The sequence below is a fragment of the Ovis aries genome, chromosome 11 (assembly GCF_016772045.2).
Source record: "Ovis aries strain OAR_USU_Benz2616 breed Rambouillet chromosome 11, ARS-UI_Ramb_v3.0, whole genome shotgun sequence".
Taxonomy (NCBI): domain Eukaryota; kingdom Metazoa; phylum Chordata; class Mammalia; order Artiodactyla; family Bovidae; genus Ovis; species Ovis aries.
Window position 1 is genome coordinate 41,642,028 of NC_056064.1, and position 24,869 is coordinate 41,666,896.

Below are 24,869 nucleotides of genomic sequence, written 5' to 3' on the forward strand. Positions count from 1 at the left end.
CCTCCTCCAGCACTGCGCAGGCGCTTAGACAGACCAACCTTTCCCTCCCCCTTCCATCTCTCCCCTAGGCGAGGGGACGCCCTCCCGCAGCACACAGTTCCTGCGCAAGCGCCGTCCCGCGTCCCCGCCCGAAGGCCAATTGGAAGCGGCGGCGGCTGGGCGCAGGGGGCACAACGCCGTGGGTGGGGCCTGGACGTGAGGGCAGCGCGCTGGCGTCACAGGGGCGGCTATATAAGTGAATACAGGCGCCGCCCCTCCGCCCCAGTCACTGAGCCGCCGCCGAGGACTCAGCAGCCTCCCCCTTGAGCCCCCTCGCTTCCCGACGCTCCGTCCCCCCTGCCCGCCTTCTCCCGCCGCCGCCTTCCGCAGGCCGTTTCCACCGAGGAAAAGGAATCGTATCGTATGTCCGCTATCCAGAACCTCCACTCTTTCGGTAAGTCCCAGAAAGTCCCGAGGGGAGGAAGGCCCCGGTGGGGAGCTCCGGTCCTCAAACAGGGCCAAGAAAGCTGCTAAACGTTGTAGGTCTTCGTAAACTTGGGCGGAGGGGAACTGTCTTGGCCCGCGGGCTGTGGGGCCGCGGCCTGGGCCTTAGAGTTGGCCCCTGAGCGCGACCGGAAGGAGCGGGCGAGAGGTCAGCCCTTGGGCGGGCTTCGCGTCTCGGGTGGCGCATTTACTAATGGCTCCCGGGCCTCTTCGGGCCACACCCGCCCCTCCCGCCACCCATGCGTCACGTCCGGTACGTCACCGCCGTTGTCACGGTGTCGGGAGGGAGAGGCGGCGCCAGGCCTAAATGACACCCGCGCGCGCCAATGGGGCGGGAAGTGTGGCCCCGCCTTAGAGCTCGGGTTCCGGCCGGTTGCATCAGCTGGGTGGGGCGCCGCCGGCCTGCCCTGGCTCCCCCGACACGTGATCTGCTTCCCAGGGCGGGCCTGGGGCAGGAAGCCCAGGCTGGGAAAGCTGGCTGTCCCGGACTGACCTGTTCGAGGAGAGCCAACAAAGAACATGTCTGATCCGACCAAGCCCTGACGATTTCAGTATCAGTTGCTGCACGCAGAAGAGATCCAGTGGAAGGGTGGCAGTGGCATCTGAGCTCAACATCACTAAACGAGCTTGACTTTTCTTCCCAGACCCCTTTGCTGATGCAAGTAAGGGTGATGATCTGCTTCCTGCTGGCACTGAGGATTATATCCATATAAGAATTCAACAGAGAAACGGCAGGAAGACCCTTACCACTGTCCAAGGGATCGCTGATGATTACGATAAAAAGAAACTAGTGAAGGCGTTTAAGAAGGTAGGTTTTTTAATGAGATTTTAGGAAAGTCGTATTTACCCTGCCTCCATGGAGCTGCTGAATTGTATTACTTACTGAAAAGGGTTATTACTGGCATTCAAACTGTTGCTTGGCCTAATTTGTTTTACTTATGGTGTTCTTGCAGAAATTTGCCTGCAATGGTACTGTAATTGAGCATCCAGAATATGGAGAAGTGATTCAGCTACAGGGTGACCAGCGCAAGAACATATGCCAGTTCCTGGTAGAGGTGAGTTCTGTTGCTTTTTGTTGCTACATTTGTGCCTCTTCCCTGGCTAACTAATCTCAGATCTGCCTGGTCTGTTTTTATAAGGCTACACCAAACAGTTTTTGAAGTTCATAGTGTATTTCTGGAAAGGAGGGATTTGTCCACCTTAAAGTTTACTAGCTTGGATCTAGTTTAAGGATGTTGTGCACATAGATACTAAAACAGGATGTCTGGTTGGCTATTCTTAAGTGGCAAAATCTTATTACACCACTGATGATAAACTGAGTGTACCCTGAGTTCAGTGCATCTTGGCTCTGGGACTTTTCTTGGCCAAGTGTAGAAGTAGGAGGAGAGGATTGTTGTCATCAGAAACGGAGGCTCCCTTTAACTCTGCTCCCTCTTAAACTGCCCTTTTTTCCTTTGCAGATTGGACTGGCTAAGGACGACCAGCTGAAGGTTCATGGGTTTTAAGTGCTTTTGGCTCACTGAAGCTTAAGTGAGGATTTCCTTGCAATGAGTAGAATTTCCCTTCTGTCCCTTGTCACAAGTTTAAAAACCTCACAGCTTGTATAATGTAACCATTTGGGGTCTGCTTTTAACTTGGACTAGTGTAACTCCTTCATGCAATAAACTGAAAAGAGCCATGCTGTCTAGTCTTGAAGTCCCTCATTTAAACAGAGGTCAAGCAGTGGGCGCCTGGCAGTGTCCAGCCTGAAACAAAGCAATAACAGTGATGTTTCAGCCAAGTCCAGAGCCCCAGGATCACAGATGGCTATGTCTGGCCGGAAGCTCCTCGGCAGTCCCTCTGCAAAGTTCCCTGCCCTGAGAACATGTCACCACCTGAACAGTCCTCGATGAAGCGGAGAGTGGAGGATGGGTGAGGCAGCTGTACTGCTAGAGGGTGCCTTCGGTGGTCAGGGAAGGATCCTGTGATGTCTCCAACGTGACTGGGTGGGCAGGGCTTAGAGCATCCACCCTCCAGTGAGGTGACAGGACATCTGGCTTGCCACCAAGGTCTTCATGACCAGACATGTCCTAGTTTATCGACATCCAAACTAGAATGTGAGGCCAACCTTCTATCAGTTAAACTTTTGACAAGGGAACAAATTTCAAACCAATGTTATCAGTCACGTAGCTGTAGAGCTTGCAACTTAACTAGCAACAGCTGCCCAATGCCTTGTGAAGTAAACTGGTTTTTTGGTTTTTTTCCCCCCTTCAGTTTTAATGTTATGTAATGTATTTAAACCCTTATTTAAATAAAACTTGTTTTCAGAAACAATTGATTTGCAGATTCTGTTTAATATATAATCAATCACGTGCATGTAGAGGAACCACAGAAATGGCAATAGAGGATACATCTGGACCCACAGCTCCTTAACTGGGCCCTGACCCTCTTGGCCAAGAAAAAGTAGTGAGCTTGTCCCTCCAAGCACACTCCCAGCCCGCTTTGTTAGCTGTTGTGTAAGCATTTGCTCGGTGCTCTGTTGTCTCAGTGTCCTGAAAAGACCTGCTGAGAAGGGTCATGAAAAGTCAACACTTGTTTACTTAGTCACCAGACCATCTGTTAGCCTCCGGGATGTGTGACGAGTTGGTGTAGAGGCCACCTTGGAACCATGACAGTGAATGTGTCTGTGGAACCAACGTGACTTGGGTGGATCTCAGGAGTTAATAGCATAATTGCATCTATTTGATGCTTAAGAAAAATGAGATGTGGAAATTTGCAAGGCTAGTAGGTGCTAACATGTTTTCTAGGACCCAGGGCTCCACTCCTCTTCCCACCAGATGACCTAAATGTTTTACAGAGGTTGCCTGTTTGGTATATGCAAGGAATCATGGGACTCAAGATTCAGGCTAGTCAGACAGACACCCTGTGCTCGAATGCTGACCCCAGATAGGAGTGTGAGACTGGCGTAGAGCCATACAGCTTGTGACAAGGCAGAGGTCAGGCCACCAGTGGCTTGGCGGAAGAGATGCAGCATCTCAGGATTCAGAAATCTTTCCCACCACCCTCATCCAGGCCCTATAAGGCTGGGGAAGGCTCCATAAAGGTGTCATCTGAAGCAGGGCATTCCAGGCAAGGAGTCAAGACCCAGATGTGACAACCCAGTGTGTGTGAGGAAGCCATGGTAGGACTATTTAACTGGAACAAAGCCGGTGCATAGACCCTGATGCAATACTTCTTACTATATGCCAGGCTGGTGCTAAGTGACTCATTTAACAGTGGGGACTCAGTCCCATGGTGGGAAAGAGGGAATTGGAGAAGAGGGCTGGGTGGAAGGTTGGAGTAAGAGCTGAGTGGCCTGAGCCACAAGCCAAGACTTTTTGATGCTAATATGCAAAAGAATCAGAGTAAAGAATGTCTCCCAGGGATCTTGCTGGTGTTGCAGTAGTTAATAATCCCTCCCACTATAGGGAGCACAAGTTGATCCCCTTTCAGGGAACTAAGATCCTGCATGCTATGTGGCCCAGCCCCAAAAGTGAGTGAGTAACAAGATGGTTAATGAAATTTATGGCCAAAAAGTCTCCCAGCTCTGCTCCGTGGTTCCTCTCTCCCACCCCCAGTTACTTCTCTGCCTTCTCTTTCCCCTCTCTCCCATCTGCCCACTCCCAGGCATCAGCCCCCAGTGCCTACACTCTGAAACAGGGACAAAGACTGCAGACTGGTCAGCTAAAATGAGAGCCTGTTGTATTTTAAATCTATAAATAGCTCAAAGAAACCCAGTATATTCCAGAACAAACATTGTATCAGAAGGTTCTCGAATTGACCTTCCTTGTTTACCAACCTGGGTAGTTCCTCCTTGTGGCATCAGGGTCAAAAACTTTACTATTAATCTGAAAAAGAATGTATGTATAACTGAACCACTATACTGTACATCTAAAACTTATACATTGAAAATCAACTATAATAAAAGCTTTTATTAAAGGAATTAAAATTTTAAATCTATATAGGAAAAGAATCAAAAAGGTTGAATATATGTATATGTGTAACTGAATCGCTATGCTCTATACCTGAAACGAGCACAACATTGGCAATCAACTATACTCCAATAAGCTTTCCTGGTGGTGCAGAGGTTAAGGCGTCTGCCTGCAATGTGGGAGACCTGGGTTCAATCCCTGGGTCAGGAAGATCCCCTGAAGAAGGAAATGGCAACCCACTCCAGTATTCTTGCCTGAAGAATCCCATGGACGGAGGAGCTTGGTGGGCTACAGTCCACGGGTCGCAGAGTCGGACACGACTCCAATAAGCTATTTTTTTAAAAGGAAGCAACGACTGTTCACCATTACTTTGAAATTAAGAGCTCCCTGATTAGTTTTTAGCTTTTCAGGAGATAAGACATTATTTCAAAATTAGCTCATAACCTGAGGCTTTGGCAGTTTCTTCTCTTATCTCTAATTTAGATTGATAAAATGCATTGTTCTTGGGAGAACCTATTGAAAATTCAGATTCTAAGCCTCTCCCAGGATAGTTTGGCTGTATTGGGTATTGGCTAAACAGTGCCCAGGACCCAGCTACTTTTCAAGGGCCTAAAAAAGAGGCCTAAGAACTGAAGGGAAAAGTATTATCTCCTAAACTTGACTCCAAAACTGCAAAATCATGATTAACTGTTTAACACTATAGAAGATAACATCGTTAGTACCTACACTGTAATTCCTCTGTGGGCTTCCCAGGTGGCACTAGTGGTAAAGAATCTGCCTGCCAGTGCAGGTAGATGTAAGAGATGAGGGCTCAGTCCCTGAGTCAGGAAGATCCCCCTGGAAGAGGGCACAGCAACCCACTCCAGGATCCTTGCCTGGAGAATCCCATGGGCAGAGGAGATTGGCAGGCTACAGTCCTTAGGGTCACAGAGGGACACGACTGAAATGATTTAGCGTGCATGCATGGAAGCATAATAAAGGTTCTCATGAAAGAATCATTTTTAAGGGAGTCCACATGGCACCAGTGGTAAAAAAAAAAAAAAACCACCTTGTGGGTAGGAGATACAGGAGACATGGGTTCAATCTCTGAATTAGGAAGATCCCCTGGAGAAGGAAATGGCAACCCACTTCAGTGTTCTTGCCTGAAAAATTCCAAGGACAGAGGAGCCTGGCAGGCTATGGTCCATGGGATTGCAAAGAGTTGGACAGACTGAGCAAGCAGGCACCAGGCAGATTGTAAAATTTATAGACATCTTTTTTTTAATGTTACAGAAATACTTCCACCTCAAAAGTTACAAAAATATTATTTTAATATGAACAAAAAAAAAAGTTACAGAAAATGTATGTCTGTTTGGCCTATGGGTACCTTTTTATTCATTTGGTATGAGGTGTGATGGAGCCTCTGAGGATGTTACAGAAGCCTGCCAACTCCAGGAAATGGCCCTACCTTTAGGTCCAGAGATTCTGATCCAGAAGCTCTGATGGGAGCCCAAGGACTGGCCTTTTTAACCAGTATCAGCCGATTCCTATTGGGAGAGCCACAGACTCCACTTGAAGCACTGCTGTGGCTAATGGGAAGCTATTGAGGAACCTGAGAAGCATGTATGCAGGTTAGAAGAAGCACAGTTAGAACCACAGATGGCACAATGGACTGGTTCAAATTGGGAAAGGAGTACGTCAAGGCTATATATTGTCACCCTGCTTATTTAACTTATATGCAGAGGACATCACGCGAAACGCCAGACTGGATGAAGCACAAGCTGGAATCAAGATTGCCAAGAGAAATACCAATAACCTCAGATATGCAGATGACACCACCCTAATGGCAGAAAGCAAAGAAGAACTAAAGAGTCTCTTGATGAAGGTGAAAGAGGAGAGTGAAAAAGCTGGCTTAAAACTCAACATTCAAAAAACTAAGATGATGGCATCTGGTCCCAACACTTCATGGCAAACAGATGAGGAAAGAAATGGAGACAGCGGCAGACTTTATTTTCTTGGGCATCCAAAATGCAGACGGTGACTGCAGCCATGAAATTAAAAGATGCTTGCTCCTTGGAAGAACAGCTATGACAAACCTAGGCAACATATTAAAAAGCAGAAACATCACTTTACTGACAGAGGTCCATATAGTCAAAGCTATGGTTTTTCCAGTAGTCATGTACAGATGTGAGAGCTGGACCATAAAGAAGGCTGAGTGCCAATGAATAGATGCTTTTGAACTGTGGTGCTAGAGAAGACTCTTGAGAGTCCCTTGGACAGCAAGGAGATCTTATCAGTCGATCCTAAAAGAAATCAACCCTGAATATTCATTGGAAGGACTAACGCTGAAGCTGAAGCTCCAATACTTTGATCACCTGATGCTAAGAACCAACTCATTGGAAAAGAACCTGATGCTGGGAAGGATTGAAGGCAGGAGGAGAAGAGGGCGACAGAGGATGAGGTGGTTGGATGGCATCACCGACTCAATGGACATGAGTTTGGGCAAGCTCCAGGAGACGGTGAAGGACAGGGAAGTCTGGCGTGCTGCAAATGGGGTCACAAAGAGTTGGATATGACTGAGTGACTGAACAGCAACTGAGGAACTTTGAGCAGAAAAGAGACATCATCAGAGCTAAACTTGAGGGCCAGTCAAGAGTATTTTATTTAAGATGGTTGAAAAAGGGGTGACCAAGGATTACCAGCAGCTGAGAAACCAAACCCTGAGAGTTTGTGAATAATGTACATGAGTGCATTTTCTTCATAGCTTTGATCAGATTCTTTTAAAGGAAGCCATTACCCAAAACAGTTAAGAATCACTGGTCCATGATTTCTTTCTGAGGCTTGCAAAGCCCCAGGGATTATCAAAGGTTTTCCAGGCACATCCCTACAAGCAGTAACAGTGCCTATTTCAATATCGGTTTTTAAATTAATGACTATTTCAAATATTTAAAAATAGCTCTAAAACTGAGTGTGGTTTGAGCAGAAGGCGTGCACAGTGGCCAGACTGCACGGCGCTCCGAGGCTCGTGTGTGACTCACTCCACAGCCACTTTCAATAGCCATCCTCCAGCCGTAGTCATCTAGTTGGTTGCGAGGTTCAAATTATCATTAATCTTTTAGACCTTTGTGGTTAATTTATACCCAGAATGGACAACTGATTGAAAGCAGGAAGCATAGGGAGCACAGAGGTTGAAAAATGCTAATGTGGGAACGTGGATGCGATAGTCATTCTGTTCAGGTGTCAAGTCATTGATTCTCACTCCATTTCTGTGACATAGTAGAAAACAAACACAAGAGCAAATCAGGGACCAGGAGACTGCAACTTCCTTAGTTCCATGGTCCACTGTGGAAGCAGAACTAAAGACCCAGTGCTCAGTATCATCTGGGAGCTTGTTAGACATGCAGAATTTCAAGCCCACTTCAGACTTAGTAAAGGGCCTCCCTGATAGCTCAGTTGGTAAAGAATCTGCCTGCAGTGCAGGGGACCCCAGTTCGATTCCAGGGTCAGGAAGATCCCCTGGAGAAGGGATAGGCTACCCACTCCAGTATTCTTGGGCTTCCCTTGTGGCTCAGATGGTAAAGAATTTGCCTGCAATGTGGGAGACCTGGGTTTGATCCCTGGGTTGGGAAGATCCCCTGGAGAAGGGAAAGGCTACCCACTCCAGTATCCTGGCCTGGAGAACTCCATGGATTGTGTATAGTGCATGGGGTCACAAAGAGCCAGACATGACTGAGCGACTTTCAGACTTATTAAATCCATCTTCATTTTTACAGTCTTCATTAACAGAGTTTAAGAAGCACCAGTTTGGACCATAAAATTAGCAGCCTTCAGGGATTTCCCTGGTGGTCCTGTGGTTACGACTCCACACTTTCACTGATGGAGATATGGGTTTGATCCTTGGTCTGGGAATGAAGATCCTGTGAGTTGCATGCCCAAAAAAAAAAAAGATTTCCCCAATTAAAATTAGCAGACTTCAAAAAAAAAAAAAATTAGCAGACTTCATAGATTGATCTGCAAGCTAGTTAAGCAAAGACATTAACATTATATGAATTTAAATATTTTTATAAGCGCATTTTCCATTGCAGTTTTAGATCTGCATTGAAATGCACAAAAACAAACAGTGGAAGAATGGAAAGCAACAGTTCTGAGCTGAATATGGACTGATTAGTATCTTGGCACTAGCTGAGAGGTGCAGGAACCCGGCTGTCACAGCAGTCAACTGGGAACTCTCCAGTGATACCAAGCCTGAGCTCAGCCCTCAGCCTCATGACAGAATCCCTGGCGTGGCCCATGAGTGGTGATGAGCTCCCCATTCACCACCATTGAATCCTACCAAGCCTGCAGCTCCCACTCATCTGATTAAGGATGTCAAAAACAATGTTGCGGCAGAAAATACAGTGATGACTATATCAAATTTGGCTTTTCACTTATTGGGACCAAAGACAGCCCCCATCTCTCAGGTGCTGTTTGTTTGTTTGTTGTTGTTTGGCCACATAGCGTGTGGGACCTTCCCAACCAGGGATGGAACCCATGTCCCCTGCGCTGGCAGGCGAACTCTAAACCACTCAACCAGCAGGGAAGCCCTGCACTGGACTTTCTTCTTGTGGATTCCAATTGTAGACATTTGAAACTGCATCTGATAAAGCCCTGTGATTTGCAAACCAACATATCAGACTGATATGGGAGCTTTTCAGAAATGCAGAATTGCAGGCCCCCTGTGAGACCAACTGAACTGGAATCTACATCCTAACAAGACCCTCAGGGGGTCTCATACACATTAAAAGTTGAGAAGCACTGTTAGGAAACCCACTAACGAAGCCTCTACACACTCAACACACTGCTTTTGAAATAACACAGATCCCCCCGCCCCGCAAATTAAGAATTGTTGAGCTTCTGGTGGCACAGTGAATAGGAATCCTCCCGCCAATGCAGGGGACTCGGGTTCAATGCCTGGTCTGGGGAGAGTCCACATGCTGCGGGGCAACTAAGCCCGTGCGCCACAACTACTCTACTGAACCCCGGCTCTGGAGCCCCAGGGCAGTGACTACTAAGTACTTAAACTACTAAAGCCCAGGCACCTAGAGTCCATGCTCCACAGTAGGACAAACCATCACAATGAGAAGTCCATGCACCACAACGGAGAGCACCCCCCACTTTCTGCAATTAAAGAAAGTCCTAAGACCCAGTGCAGCCAAAGATACATTGTTTTCAATTAAAGGGCATTGATCTTTTTTTTAAATTATCAAGAATCATTGCATTTCAGTCAAGGTTTCCACAAGACTTTTGACAAGGGGGCCAAGACAATTCAAGAAGGAAGAATGTAGTCTTTTCAATAAATGTGCCAGGACCATTGGATCTCCACAGGCAGAAAATGAAACTGGACCCCTACTTTTCACCATATGCAAAAATTAACTCAAAGTGCATCACAAACCTAAATATAAGAGCTAAAAAGATAGAACTTTTCAGAGAAAATAGAAGACCTTCATGACCTTAAATTAGGCAAAGCTTTCTTAGATATGCTAGCAAAACTACAAGTGACAAAAGAATAAAGTAGATTAATTGGACTTCATCAAATTTTCAACCTTTTGTGCTTCCAAGAATACTGTCAAGAAAGTGAAAAAACAACCCACCAAATGGGGGGAAATATTTACAAGTCATATATCTGATAAAGGACTTGGATTTAGAATATATAAGAACTCTTACAAAGCAGGATTTTTTTTAAAAAGAACACCAAAAAATGGGCAGAGGATCTGAATAGACATTCCTCCGAAGAAGATATAGAAATGACCAGTACACCCATGCAAGACGCTCAGTGTCATGAGCCATCAGGGAAATGCAAATCAAAACCACCGATGTGAATAGATAACTAGTGAGAACATACTGTTTAGCACATGGGACTCAGTGCTCCGCGGTGACCTAAATGGGAAGGAAATCCAAAAAAAGAGAGGACATATGTAAATATGTAACTGATTCACTTTGCTGTGCAGCAGAAACTAACACAATATTGTTAGCAACTATACACCAATAAAAATTAAAAACATGAGATTCCACTCACAATCTGTAGAATGGCTACTACCAAAAAGACAAATAATAACCATTTTTGGTGGAGAATAGGGGAAAACGAGAACCCTCATACATTGCTGGTGGGAAAGTAAAATGGAATGGCCTCTGAAAGTAATAGTCTGTCACTGCCTAAAAAAATTAAACAGATTTAGCCAGTGATGCAGCCATTCCACTCCTAGATATATACCCAAGAGAACTGAAGACATATAGTCACCTAATACCTCGTCTATAAATATACCTAACACCATTGTTCACAACAGACAAAAAGTGGAAACAACCCAACTGGCCATTTGATCATGTGAACTGATGAGTGAATAAATAAAATGTAGTAGATCCATACCAAGGGATATAATTTGAAGGGGGGGGGGGAGACGAAGTACCAATGCATGCCATAACATGAGTAAATCTTGAAAACCTAATGCTAAATGAAATAAGCCAGACACAAGAGGCCATATTTTGTATGATCCCATTTATATGAAATGCCCAGTCATATCTCGAGACAGAAAGTCAATGAGTAGTTGCCAGGAGAAAGGAGGAATGAGGAGGGACTGCAAAGGGGGGGTAAGGGTTTCCCACTTGGGGTGATGAAAATGGTATTAAATAATGGTAACATTTGGGCAACTTTGTGAATATCATGAAAGCCCCTGGACTGTATACTTTAGAAGACTGAATGGTGTGATGTGTGAACAATCTCTCAGAAAACAGGTTATACGGTTGTTGGGATTTGTTTTGTTTTTTTTGGCCACACCTCGAGGAATGTGGGGTCTAGTTCCCTGTCCAGGGATCGAACCTGTGTGCCCTGAGGTGGAAGTGAGCAGTCTGAACCACTGCACTGCCAGGGAGGTCCCCTGTACTTTTTAAATTGCATCCTTTCAAAGTCCGGCAGGCAGATTATGAACAGGGATTGCCGCGTGGCGGCACACCACTTTGGTTGGTGAAGGAAAATATCCTCTGCCCTCTGCCAGGGATAATAATAGAATGAGGTGAGTTTGTAAGAGCAGGAGAACGTCAGTAAAGCCTGAAGAAACGCACTGCCCCCTCGCCCTTCCCAGAAATAGCTTTTCAAAAAGTCCAGTGAGGTCACAGGTGAAACCAGCCATCAAAACCTCCCATTTCTCCTTAGCCCTGCTGTCTGTCCATCTAACCAACCTCACGCTGGCTCAATAAATAGTAGAGTGAAGGGAAGAGACACCTTGCCATACAGGCAGCAGGAAAGCAGCAAGGAAAGACTTGTATTTCAGGCTTAGGAAATCAAACTGCTAAGTTCAAGTCTCAGTGATGAGTCCCGTGTCCTCTAGCAAATCACTGTGTTGGGTTTGGGATGGACTTGATTGATTTGACTTTACCCTACTTACCAAGCTGTTAGTGGTTTGGATGGTAAAGAATCTGCCCACAATGCAGGCGACTAGGGTTTGATCCCTGGGTCAGGAGGAGGAAATGGTAACCCATTCCAGTATTCTTGCCTGGAAAATTTAATGGACAGAGGAGCCTGGCAGGCTACAGTCCATGGGGTTACAAAGAGTCGGACACCATTGAATGACTAACACACACACACACAAGCTGTTATCCTTTCACTAATGCTGGCAGATACACAAGACTCCTGGGTCAGAGACAAGTAACCTTATAACCTTTATAACCCAGCGAGCAGCACAACTTGCAAGCATTCCCTTGCTCCTTGAGTTCCTCGGTTGGTGGCACAACAGGGACCCAGGTGGATGATTTGTGGGCAGTAGTTGCTGCTGAGGAACACTGAGCTTGGGGACTCTCCCTTCCTATTGGGAGATAAAGAGCTACATCCTTCAAGGCTATTCACTCCAAACACAACCCTGAGACACGGCCCAGGTGAGGAAGTGGTCCTGAGCTTGCATGCTTGGCACCCTCAGCAAGAACATTCAGAGATGCTCAAGGTCCACGATGGACTGCTTCATCACTTCTCGTAAGAATCACCAGCCTCTCCGTGCCTTCGTTTTCTCGGCTGTAAACTAAGGGCAAGACAGTCACCCTCCTCATAGGGTGATGGTGAGGATTAGAAGACATAAAGCACACAAAGTGCCTACCCTGGAGGCCTGGCCGCAGAAGTGCTCCCTAATCATTAATCCCATCATTTTGGGATGGAAGAGGGGAAAATGTGTTGTAGATGTCAGAAGGCTTTCCATGGAGGAGAACTGCAAGATCCAGGGGCATAGACCCCGATTCCCTGCTCACTTCCTCCCCACTGCCAGCTACCTGCGGTACCTTCAGCCAGAGCATCTTACTGTTTCCCTTTCAAGAGAAAAGGCAAGAAGACCCTCTCAATCAACATTGTGTCCTCGGGGTCAGCACAGTGCCTGGCACGAAGAGAGAACTTAAAAAAATTTTGTTGAATAGATAAATGAATGAATGAATGAATGGAAAAGTGAAGGCATAAAGACTCTAAGCAGGCAGGAGGGTCTGGGATGAAGGACCCTGGTGGGGGTTGACCTTGAACAGGACTATGCGCCCCCCAGTATGGAGAGGAGAAAAGGATGGAAGGCAGATTTGAACAACCTCGGTCACGATAGAGAGAAGGGGGATGACGTCAAATGACCCTGAGAGTGAAGGGAAAGAGATGAGTCACACGGTTGCCAGGCAACAGTGCAGCTGCAGCATATTAACCTGAAATCGAAGCAACTGGCCAGTTTCAGGAACTTTCCTGTTGACAGGGTGAAAGAGATAGGAACTGAGGAAGGGGTGATGGCATCCTCTGCCAGGAACTGGGGACCAGCCTGGTGAGCTCTGAAGCAGGACCAGGGCGGCAGTCTGGAGCATCACACACAACAGAAGTGACCAAACACGTGGCCTGGAGTGGGGAGGAAAGTGAGGCCAGGAAGGGTAGGTGGTTTGCGAGGACTCAAATGGGAGAGGAACTGGGCATCCAGCAATGGTAGGTTCAGCAGGAGCCAGGCTTAAGGAGAGGGGGTGGAACAGAGGTTGTGAGTAAGCAGAGTCATCAGTACCCAGAGACCAAAAGGAGAGATTAGGTTCACAGCTCAGCCTCCTCACCTCCTACATGTGAGACCGGGGGCAAACAAGTCAACCTGGCTGACCATCTCTAAAATGCACCTGTGTACAGAGTCCTCTCACGGGTACTTTCAGAATTTTTTTTCCCCGCTCAAAACCACTATCGGGAATTCTCTGGCGGTCCAGTGGTTAGGACTCAGAGCTTTCACTACTGGGGGCCCTGGTTTAATCCCTGATTGGGGAGCTAAGATCCTGCAAGCTGCGAGGCATGGCCAAGTAAATAAAACCACCACCTGACATTGCTAAACAAAACACTTGCCAATATTTTATTATTTAAAAATTCAAACACACAAAAAGTTGGATTTTAATGTGAATATTCATATACCCATCACCTAGATTCTGTTATATTTTGCTGTTCTTGATCTCATATCTATCGAGCTGTCTATCTTGTTTTTTTCATGCATTTCAAAATAAATGCACAGTACACTTTGCTCTAAGCACTTCATTAACTAGAGTTCAGCGTTTGCAATAGTTTTTTAAAATAAAATTGGCACACCATGAAATGCACAAATTGTAAGTGTGCACTCAATGGATTTTGACCAAAATGTGAGTTCAGTGGATTTTGACAGTCTGTAAACAGAGGTTAAAGCATCTGCCTGCAATGCGGGACAGCTGGGTTTGATCCCTGGTTCAGGAAGATCCTCTGGAGAAGGAAATGGCAACCCACTTGAGTATTCTTGCCTGGAGAATCCCATGGACGGAGGAGCCTGGCTGGCTACAGTCCACGGGGTCGCAAAGAGTCGGACATGACTGAGCGACTTCACTTTCACTTTCACTTTTCAAACAGGGTCCCAGGCTTGATTTTGAGTATTTAGTGAGATAATAGGCTCTTATTCAGCAGGGGGAGACATTCATGTTAAGATATGGGAGGCAAAACAGGCCCCAGGGTGGAGGCCAGGGTGTGACCAGGGCTACGGGAGGCAGAAAAGGTGGGTAGAACTGAGGAGCTGGTGTGAGGCCTGCCTGCAGGAGGCGGCACAAACCTGCAGGGGAGGAAACTCACCAAAGACAAGGAGGGAATGGATATTCTGGGAGTCAGCCAGATGCCGCCGCGCTGAGGATAAGCCTGTGGAAATGAAAGCACCAATGATGAAAATAGCAGCTCTTACTCAGAACTGGGGGCTTCCCCAGTGCCTCAGCAATAAGGAATCCGTCTACAGTGCAGGATACGCAGAAACGCGGGTTGGATCCCTGAGTCAGGAAGATCTCCTGGAGGAGGAAATGGCAACCCACTCCAGTATTCTTGCCTGGGAAATCTCATGAACAGAGGAGCCTGATGGGCTACAGTCCATAGAGGCCGTAGAGAGAATTTGCCATGGGTCAGAGACCAAGTGAAGGCTACAGGCATCTCCTTTAAGCCTCACCACTACCCTCCATGTAAGTAAGCCCCCTCAAGTCTGTGTCTCGCCTTAGATGGCATCCAGGAAGTGCCACAGATGGGACTCGAGCTCAGGGTCAGAGCTGCCTTACCCCATCCTTTCTTTCAACAAATGGCAGTCCTGCACACAGACTCCCGCCTGGGCCTCACCCCAGGTTCTGATGTCAGAGGACCCAGCTGCAGCCTAGTGTGGGAGGTGGGTTTAGAGCTCCCCAGGTGATCCTAAGGTGAAGTGTGGGCTGAGCACAGTACAGGCCCAGGTGGGCACCAGGTGAGGAGGCGAGGGACTTCCCTGGTGTCCGGTGGTTAGGACTCCGATGGCTAGGTTAGGACTTCTGGTGGCTTGGGTTCGATCCCTGGTTGGGGAACTATAAGCTCCTGCATGCCGCATGGTCCGGCCGAAAAAAACCAGGCTCCTTGCAACAGCCTTAAAACTAGTCCATGGGCTTCCCTTGTGGCTCAGCAGTAAGGAATCCGCCTGCCAGTGCAGATGACACAGGTTCAATCCCTGATCCAGAAGGATCCCACGTGCCTCGGAGAAGCTAAGTCCCCATGCCACAACCAGTGAGCCTGTGCTCTACAGCCCGGGAGCCCTAGAGCCGGCGCTCTGCGACTAAGGAGGCCACCGCAGTGAGAAGCGCGCCACAGCTAGAGAAAAGCCCGCACAGCAGGCGAGGCCCAGCGTGGCTGTGAAAATAAATAAATGAATAAAAGTGTTTAAGAAAGACTAGCCCTGCTCTCCTCTTCCCCTTCGTGAGTGTCAAATTCCTTCCTCCTGCCCAGCCTTTCTGAAGGTGAGAGGCAGGGCCAGGGAGCGAAGGCAGAGGCTAAAGCTTGGCCCGAGAGCATCGTGTGGGCTGTCCTCTCTTGGTCCTGCAACCTCACGACCCTCAGACAGCAAGTGAGGCCAGAAGCCATGAACCCACGTCCCCCTCCCCAGCCCCTGCCCTGGGAGGGACAGGGGATGCCCCAGTGGACACGAATGGTGCCCAGGTGTCACTGTCTGTCCCAGCACCTTCACACCCTCCAAGGTCCCGTCACCTGAGGCGGCTGACTGAGTCATCATCAGTCTCTCCTTTTTTTTTAATATCAATAACCGATCAGGAAGGCAAACATGGCCTCCCAGACAGCAGCTTGTCAGAGATTCCCCAAGGCTGGTCCTGGCAGGCGGGAGTGTAGTTGGGGGCATTGGAGAGAGGCTGCCCTGGAGAGTCTCCCCGCTCAGGGAGGCTTCTCCCCTTGATGGGGAACCATTGTTATGGTCTATTTTTGTGTGTTCTCCTCCCCAAGAATCTAAACTCCACCAAAGTCATGAGAAGGTCAGTGATAGTCACCTCTTATTCCCGGGGCCTCATCCAGACCCTGGTTTTCAGCACACACTCAGTAACTGAAACGAAAATGGACTAGAACAGCCAAAAGCTTTGAGAAACATCTCTCTTAATCGCCTTGGGAAAATCACCTACCAATTCACGCAGAGCCAGTTCTCACTGACGGAAACCTTCAAAAGGCTGGAACCCCTCGGACTCACTGTCTAACGTTGCCGTGATAAATGAACACAAACTCAGAAGCTTGAAACAACACAAATTCAATCCCCCACAGTTCTGATCGGAGTCCAGGTACAGCCTGGCCCGCTGGGCCAAAACAAGGTGTCACCAGGGCTTCCTTCCTTTCTGGAAGGGCCAGGAATAAACCCAAGTTCAAGTTCATCTGAGTTGTTGGCCGAGTTCAATTCTTTGCGGCTGTGGGGGCTGAGGTCCCTGTTCCTTGCTGGAGGTCAGCAGGGACCACTTCGGTCCTTAAGGCCACCTGCATCCCTCGTCTCGTCCTCCCTCCATCGTGCAACCAGCAAGGGCTGGTCCTTCACACTCTTCAACTTTTTTGCTTCATCCTTCAGCCACATCACTTCTGCTTCTAGCCGAGGACTGCTTTCTGCTTTTAAGGGCTCATCTGATTAAACGGGGCTCTCTCCAATCATCCAGGATGAACTTCCTCTTTTAAAGTCAGTAATCTTAATCACACGTGCAGTGTCTCTTTTGCCACATCTTCTCAGGTCCCAGAGACTGGGGTTGTGGGCCTCTTTGGGAAACCATTATTCTACCCCCACTGGGAGGAGAAAGATCCCAAAACTAGGAAGATAGAGACCTGAGTTTCAGGCCCAGCTTTCCTTGATCGGTCGTGTAAACTCAGGACAGGGATCGCTTCGCTTATCTGAGCCTCAGTTTCTTCATCTGTAGAATGGGGACATGCTCACACTTATGTCCAAGGATTATGGTGAAGAGCAACTACGTTCATTCTTGCAGAGGATTTAGTGCCTGTACTCTGCACTGTTGTTACAGTGAGGACAGGGGAGGGAGCTGGGCCCCAGGTTCTGGGACCTGCTCTTCAACTTGGTAGACCCAGAAATTGGATTTTCTGGTGTTATAGAGCCAGGATTCCACACCTGGCCTCACCAATTCCAAAGCCCTCTGCACACCAGTTGGTGCCGGCCTCTGAGAGGCCCAGCCTCCACAGCCTCCCTCCCTGCCTCCCCTTTCAATAGCAACTCAGGGCAGGCATCCCTCTGAGCCATGGCAAGCAGGAGGGAAAACCTTGGATTCAAAGACACTGATTTTTAGGGAATGATGTTCTTCAGTCCTTGGAAGGGAAGAAGCTACCCTGTGTATGCAAGATCTCGTCACATTCACCCTTCACTGCAGCTGTGTGAGATAGGAATGAGTGATAACCACTTCACAGATGAAGCTAACTGAGGCCAGAGGGGCTAAGGGGAGGAGATGCAAACAGATTAGATGCCCACATTGTTCTATGCCCTGCGCTTTAGGTATATCTTCTTCAAGACTCCTCTCTAAATAATTTCCTTCATTTCCAGGGGGAGAAAACAGCTCAGAGAGAGAGAGCCATCTGCCCAAAGCTGGAAGAGGGCAGTGCCAGGAAACCCTTCCCTTTGCCATAGGACAAACTCCCCTTGTGAGAACATGCAGTGTCTGTGATTGCGAGACCCCCACCCGAGCCCCGCATGCCCATGAGTGCCCGCTAGCAGTAGCCCTCCACCATCACCTGTTGAATGAGAGTACTGGCTTCTATTCTGTGCAGTGGCCACCCCTCTAGGCCAGAATACTGGAGTGGGTAGCCTTTCCCTTCTCCAGAGGATCTTCCCAACCCAGGGATAGAACCCAGGTCTCCCACATTGAGGGAGCATTCTTTACCAACTGAGCCACAAAGGAAGTCGGTTGAGTGAGAGTACCGGCTTCTGTCCTGTGCAGTGGCCACCCCTCCAGCAACCAGCCTACAGAACAGCCAAGGGAGCGTAACCCCCTCCTCAGCAGAAATCAAGTCTCAGTTCCTGTACAACCAACCAGGGCTCTGATGAAAGCTTACAACTTCCCGTTACCATAGCAATGTGAACATCTCTATTCCCCCAGGATGTGAGCAGAGCTGCTCCCCACCCCACCTTTCCTCCCAAGCCCCCTCAAAGTCCCTTCCATCTCTGAGATTCTGTGATTCAATTAATTATCAACAAGGTCTGCCCCGTTTTTGTCATTTTCATGTACTCCATCTGCTGAGTCACTGAGTCCTGCTCCAGAAGAGACTGGTTATTTATCAGAACATTTGGCTACTGGTTGCCATGGACACCTCACAGCCTGCTTCTTTCATCACCTATTAATTCTCAGTAAGGCTGGCTGTGAGCGTGGGTACCATAGCCCCTTATACAGGATCCAAGGGACATCAAAACTCCCCCAGACAGGGAGGGGGCCTGTTGACGCATGAACAAAAGCAAAATCTCTAGTCTCAACTGTGGAAAAATCGAACACAGCCTAGAGCTAGTTACATCCATCCAAACCAGGTCAATGCAGCAGTTTATCAAATAAGTCAACTAAACATACCACTCGATTTTCTGGTTTTCTGGCAAACGCTTTAGTCTGTTTGTTAACCACTTTAAGATGTATTTTTATATTGAAAGGTGCAGATTAATATCTCACTTTGAAAACAAAATGAGGGAGGGAGCCTGGAAGTGTACGAGCCTCAGGGAACTGGCTGAGGGCAGGGTGGGGGTAGGAAGGAGTAGGGGAGGAGGGGCAGACTTGAGAAATGATAGGGAGCCACAAGCTAAATCCAGCTCAGTGCAGAGAGCATCAAGGGCATGGGAGGGGGGACACTCAGGATTCTCCAGGTAAATCAGGTGAAGGGGCTTCAGAGGCAACCAGGATGCAGTCACCAGGCAGAGAGAGGAGGGCCATCAGCCCACGGCCCATTGCTCCTGATAACCGTGACACATCCTGTTTGCAGAGCCTGACAGAGGGGACAGAGGATCAATACCTCACTCCACACTCACACACTCCCTGTTCTTCAAACATCAACCTGTCGTGAAACACGCTTTCTCTGAATCTAAGGTCACTTGGTTCATCTAAATGGGATGTGGTCCAAGGGATGATCAGCAGGTGTCTGACCCTAAGGACACGGCAAGGGACTGTACCCCTGACCCCAGGTTGTCTGTCTCCCACCCGCCCTCATGTCCAGCTGAAAAACTTGCCCCCACCCTGCTCCTACCCCTCACCGTGAAGGTCAGCTCCCCTTCTCTTCCCCCACATCCGGATGACGATTGAGGACAGGGTGGGGCGGGGGTAAGGCACCTGTGCCCACCCCTATTCCTCTGCACTGGGGAGCCTCCCCTCCTGGGAGGGGGAGAGGTTTGGGAGGGGCCTTGAGGGTTTATAAGTCAGGGCTGGAACACCCAGCAGAGCGGAGGAGTGAGGCTTCGGGCCAACACCAGCATCACCCACCTCCCAGCTCCGCAGGTGAGACCACCCAGGAAGGGAGGGGAGAGGCTGGGACGAGGGTTGATGGGACCCCTACCCTCATTAAGTTACCAGGCTCACATCTCAGTGTCTCCGGGGCTGAGACCCTTCCTTTAGCCCAGAGCTGGGTTAGGTCTCAGCTCTAGGATCCACCCTGGCATCCCAACCCTTGCCTTCGAGCTGCCCCACTCTCTCAGCCAGGGCCCTGCCCTGACTCTCTGGCGCCATGCTAACCCCAGCCCTGAGGGGTTAGGATGAAGGCTATCCTCCCATCTCTCAGGTAAGAAAACTGAGGCCCAGAAGGAGATGTGACTTGCCCAAAGTCATACAAATTGGACAGGATTGGAACTGGAACTCATCTCAAGCTATTTCATAGACCAGCACTGCCTCATGGAACTTTCCATGATGGTGGTACTGTTCCATAGCCTCACTGTGAGATACAGTACTGGCCAGCCACATGTGTGCTAGAAATATGGCTGTGTGAGGGAGGAATTCTTTTAATCTTTATTTTCATTTATTTATTTGGCTGCCCCAGGTCTTAGCTGAGGCCTGCGAACTTTTAGTTTCAGGATGTGAGATCTAGTTCCCTGAACAGGGATCAGACTTGGGCCCAGTGCATTGTGAACTGAGGTATAGCCACTGGACCACCAGGGGAGTCCCAGGGAATTTTTAATTTTGTACTAATTTAAATGTAAAGAGCCACCTGTGCCTGGAGGCTGCCATATTGGACAGCATTGCTCTAGAGCATAGATTTTTCAACTTTGTGTCTTTAGCAGAAGAACCCTTCCTCTCCCAAAGGAAATTTAACAGAGAAAACAGATGAAAAAAGTATTTCATGTATACAAATGTGTTCTTTGAAGGCAATATTCTTATCATTTGCTTTCAATATAGCCAATCAGAACAATGAGGCTGAAAGAACATGAAACTTTCGAATCCTCAGAATAGAATTTTAGATTTGTTTGAGCATCCATTTTATTTTTGTATTCTGGTTTTCCCAAACTTGGCTCACCTTGATACAGAGCTGCAAATGGTGACAGTTTCCGGGTCTTTTTTTTTTTTTCAACTGGTAGATTGTAATCAGAGGAGATGTGCATGCTAAGTCACTTTGTTCATGTCCACCTTTTTGCGACCCCCATGGACTGTAGCCCACCAGGCTCCTCTGACCATGGGGGTTCTCCAGGTAAGAATACTGGAGTGGGTAGCCGTGCCCTCCTCCAGGGGATCTTCCTGACCCAGGGATCGAACCCGTGTCTCTTATGTCTCCTGCATTGGCAGGCGAGATCTTTACCACTAGCATCACCTGGAAAAAATCAGAGGATAGTCCTTAGTTAAATGAGAATGGCGGGAGAAACTTCCCTACCACAGTGGGACCCCACCATGCAGTGAAGTTGCTGTGGGCTTCAAAGAGATGCTGTGTGCTTCTGAGTGTGTATATCTCATCCATATTAGTATTTAGAAGTTCACTTAAACCGCAAGACTTTAACATTATAGAGCCACTCACATGGCCTCAAATTCTACAGAACAGTTTGGAAAGCCTTGCTCTGAGTTATAAATTCCTTGCCTTTAAAAAAGGCAAAGGTTGAGATTGGAGGATCAGGGGAGGAGATGGTAGGACCAGGAGGAACGGTCCACAAGCCCATGGAGAATTGCTGACCTGTCGGCAGGGAGGAGGGTCCACCCTGCCCCCGGGTGCCTGGACAACCCCACCTTTAAGCTCAGTCCCTCTCTCCTTTGCAGACAAGATGCAGCGACTGTGTGCTCATGCGCTGATCTTGGTGCTGGCTCTGGCCGCCTTCTGCGAAGCTTCTTGGAAACCCCACTCCCAGCTGCAAGACGCGCCCGTCGCTCCAGGGGCCAATAAGGGCCAGGAGCCTCTCAGGATGGACCGGCTGGGCCTAGCCTCGCACCCCCGCCGGCAGCTGGGGCTTCAGGACCCGCCACACATGGTCGCAGGTAGGAGCTGCTGACAACCGTCCCTGCTTGCCTCGCCCTGCCTGGTTTGGCCAAAGCACCCAAAGCCTGGTGGTCCTGGCCACGGTCTCTAGAGCCTAGATGTCCTTTCCCCCATCCTCACCTCCTCTCCCACCTCTGACCCTCAGACCTGTCCAAGAAGCAGGGGCCATGGGTGGAGGAAGAGGAAGCCGCATATGGATGGATGGACTTCGGCCGCCGCAGTGCTGAGGAAGGGGACCAACATCCCTGAGAACTGAGCCTTGGAGCCCAGTCACCTCCTGGCCCAGCCCAGCCCCATGAAACACACATCAAAATAAACTAGCTTCCAATGGATCAAGTTGTGCCAAGTGTCACAGGGCAGGGGATGCAGGTTGGGGCAGGGCTGAGCTGGGGAGGAGGGTTGAGTACTACTCCAGGGGCAGAGACCATGGCTACATCTCCTCCGTGTCCCCAGAGCCTAGCACGAAACAAGACTCTATAGTGCAGGGACTTCCCTGGTGGTCCGATGGTTAAGACTGCGCTTCCAGTGCAAGGGAGATGTGGGTTCAATCCCTGGTTGTGGAACTAAGATCCTGCATGCCACGCAGCTCCCCCCGCCAAAAAAAAAAAAAAAATCACTCTATATTGTGTTTGGGAGAATAGACAGCAGTGTCACAACCAGAGTGAGCTTTCTAAAAGAGAATCAAATCACACCACTCCAGTCAACCCTCCAGTGCTTCCCATTGCAATTAGAATACAACTTAGGCTCGTTGGGACTTCCCTGGCAGTCCTGTGGTTAAGACTCTGCTTCCACTACAGGGTACAGAAATTCAGTCCTGGGTTGGGGAACTAAGATCCTGTATGCTGAGCGGTCCAGCCAAAACAAGAAACCTAGGATCCTTGGCGAAGCCTTCAGATCTAGCCCCGCCGTCTTCATCCCCCTCATGGATGCCAAATTTCCTTCCTCCCGCCTCTTCCTTTCTGCCACTCAAACACACCATGCTCTCTCCTGCTCTGAACCTTTGTCCTCATTGTTCCCCGTGCCCAGAATGCTTTTCCCTGGGCATGAACATGCCTGGCTCCTCTTTTTCTCCCAGGTCTTGGTTGAAAGGCCTTTTCCCGAGAGGCTCGCCCTTTCTGCTCCTCGCCCTTCACACACAGCCTCCAGTAGTCTCTAACCATAGCACAGTATTGTTCGTGGAGCACACTTCACAATCTGTAGTTGTCTTGTTTGCCAGTTTATTCTCTGCCTCCTCAGTCAGAAGGGAAACTCTGTAAGGGTGGGGACCGTATGTCCTTCTTCCCTGCTCTATCCCAGTGCCAGAACAGGAGGTACCCCATAAATATTTATCACATGGATAGGCAAGCGGCTGGCACACACACTTGGCATCTCATTCATATTCCCTCGCTGCTCTTATGCCTGTCACAGCATCCTGCCAAAGTCACTTGCTACTCTCCACCTGAGGGTTTTGGCAATGTAAAGCAGCCTGGAAATTCCGGGGAGTTAGTGCCTCTGGAAGCATCTCTCAGTCAATGACAGATTGAAAGCTGGAGGATAAATACCCCACCTCTGGAACTCCACTGATCCAGTGGTTAAGACTTCATCTTCCCGTGTAAGGCTAGTAAGGCTCCCTCCCTGGTGGGGGAGCTAGGATCCCACCTGCCTTGTGGCCAAGAAACAAAAACAGAGGCAATATTGTAACAAATTCAATAAAGACTTCAAAAATGGTCCACATGAAAAAAAAAAAAAATCTTTAGAAAGAAATGCCCCAGCTCCCTCACCGCTGGGGTGGTTAATTCTGAAATGTATGCTACTCTGCCTTGCAGAGATCCTCAGCAGGACTCAGCCCTAGTTATCCATAACAGTCACCTGATCAGCAATGTCCTTTCTTGGCTCCCTTCTCTTCCCCGTCTCATATCCTCAGGCTGCTCCTGGTGTTTCTTGAGACGACCGCTCAAATAAATGCTTGCTCTCAAATCCTTATCTCCCAGTCTGCATCCGGCGGGACTCATCCCAAGACAGTGGGTACTAGGGGAATTGTAGGAAGCAAACTCTTATGATGGGATTCTGAGATCGGGTCCTGCACCAGTCAGACTCCATTGCTGTGTTAAGTGGGATGCTCATAACTCCTGAAACGTCACAATCATCTGTGGGTTTTCTCATCTTACATCACAACTCCATTCTAGTGAGCCTGCCTCTCTGAGCCTTTTGACTCCTGCCTCAATACTCTGCTGAGGCAATTCAGAAGTCTTCAACTCAATTGCTGTAGACTGTTGTTTTGTCTGAGCTTCAGGGAGTCATTCCCAGTGAGGCATTAGGCTTCAAGTGTCTTTGCCAGGAAATTAAATCCTGAGTCATAAGAGCACCCTTGACGCTTATATCAATAAACTCTCCCCTGGGAATCCCCTGGTGACCCAGTGGTCAAGACATTGTGATTTCACTGCTGTGGTCCAGGTTCAATCCCTGGTTGGGGAACTAAGACCCCACAAGCCACATGGCACAGCCAAAATAAAGTAAAATAAACTTTCCCCTGGTGGCTCAGATGGTAAAGAATCTGCCTGTAATTCAGGAGACTGGGGTTTGATCCCTGGGTTGGGAAGGTCCCCCGGAGAAGAAAATGGCAACCTGCTTGGAAATGGAAATCCCTACTTGTCCATTGGAAATCCCATGGACAGAGGAACCTGGCAGGCTACAGTCCACGGGGTCACAAAGAGTCAGACACGACTGAGCAACTAGCACTTTCACGTTCCCCTAGCCAACCATTCTACCATTCTGCAGTTCATCCTCCTGGATCTACCAACCTCAACAATCCACTCCATGTATGTTGTCCTGGTTCCTGCTGATACATATTATTCAGGTTATTCAGATCCTGCAGCATTTGGGGGTGAACAATCCCTTTCTTCAGTTATGTGGGGCAGTACTTCTCCACATGCTAGGACCTGATGTTAGCTTTTGATTTAGAAGCCCTGAAGGGAGGCAGGTGCAAAACTCAAGAAGCATCATCGTAGGAGGCATCAGCCTCAAGGAACCTTTGCACTCTCCAGGTAAAGGTAAGCTGCTCCCGTTTGACAAGATAGAGGCCCTTCTTCCAGCCCAGAGGATTCCTGGAAACCTGGATTTCAATATTTTTATTTAATTAAAGTATTGTTTATTGATACTGTTGGGTTCACCTCTAGTGTACAGCAAAATTGTTCAATTAGACACATGTACACATATCCTTTTCCGCTGTGGTTTATTACGAGATATTTAAC

General features: G+C 48.5%; 2 protein-coding genes across 3 annotated transcripts; both read left to right on the forward strand.

Annotated features, from left to right (window-relative positions):
- Window positions 1-258: 258 nt before the first annotated feature.
- EIF1 (eukaryotic translation initiation factor 1) lies at window positions 259-2,796 on the forward strand. Of its 2 annotated transcripts, XM_004012907.6 has the most exons (4): window positions 259-433; window positions 1,128-1,291; window positions 1,437-1,538; window positions 1,944-2,796. In XM_004012907.6, the coding sequence occupies exons 1-4, from the start codon at window positions 403-405 to the stop codon at window positions 1,986-1,988; spliced, it is 342 nt and encodes a 113-aa protein (XP_004012956.1). In that variant the 5' UTR covers window positions 259-402; the 3' UTR covers window positions 1,989-2,796. The 2 variants fall into 2 exon arrangements, with proteins under 2 accessions (XP_004012956.1, XP_060251587.1); XM_060395604.1 differs by having other exon boundaries at window positions 1,437-2,796.
- Window positions 2,797-19,631: 16,835 nt separating this feature from the next.
- GAST (gastrin) lies at window positions 19,632-21,971 on the forward strand. Its single transcript, XM_027975447.2, has 3 exons — window positions 19,632-19,685; window positions 21,423-21,638; window positions 21,785-21,971. Exons 2-3 carry the CDS (start codon window positions 21,428-21,430, stop codon window positions 21,886-21,888), a joined length of 315 nt encoding a protein of 104 aa, XP_027831248.1. The 5' UTR covers window positions 19,632-19,685; window positions 21,423-21,427; the 3' UTR covers window positions 21,889-21,971.
- Window positions 21,972-24,869: the final 2,898 nt, after the last annotated feature.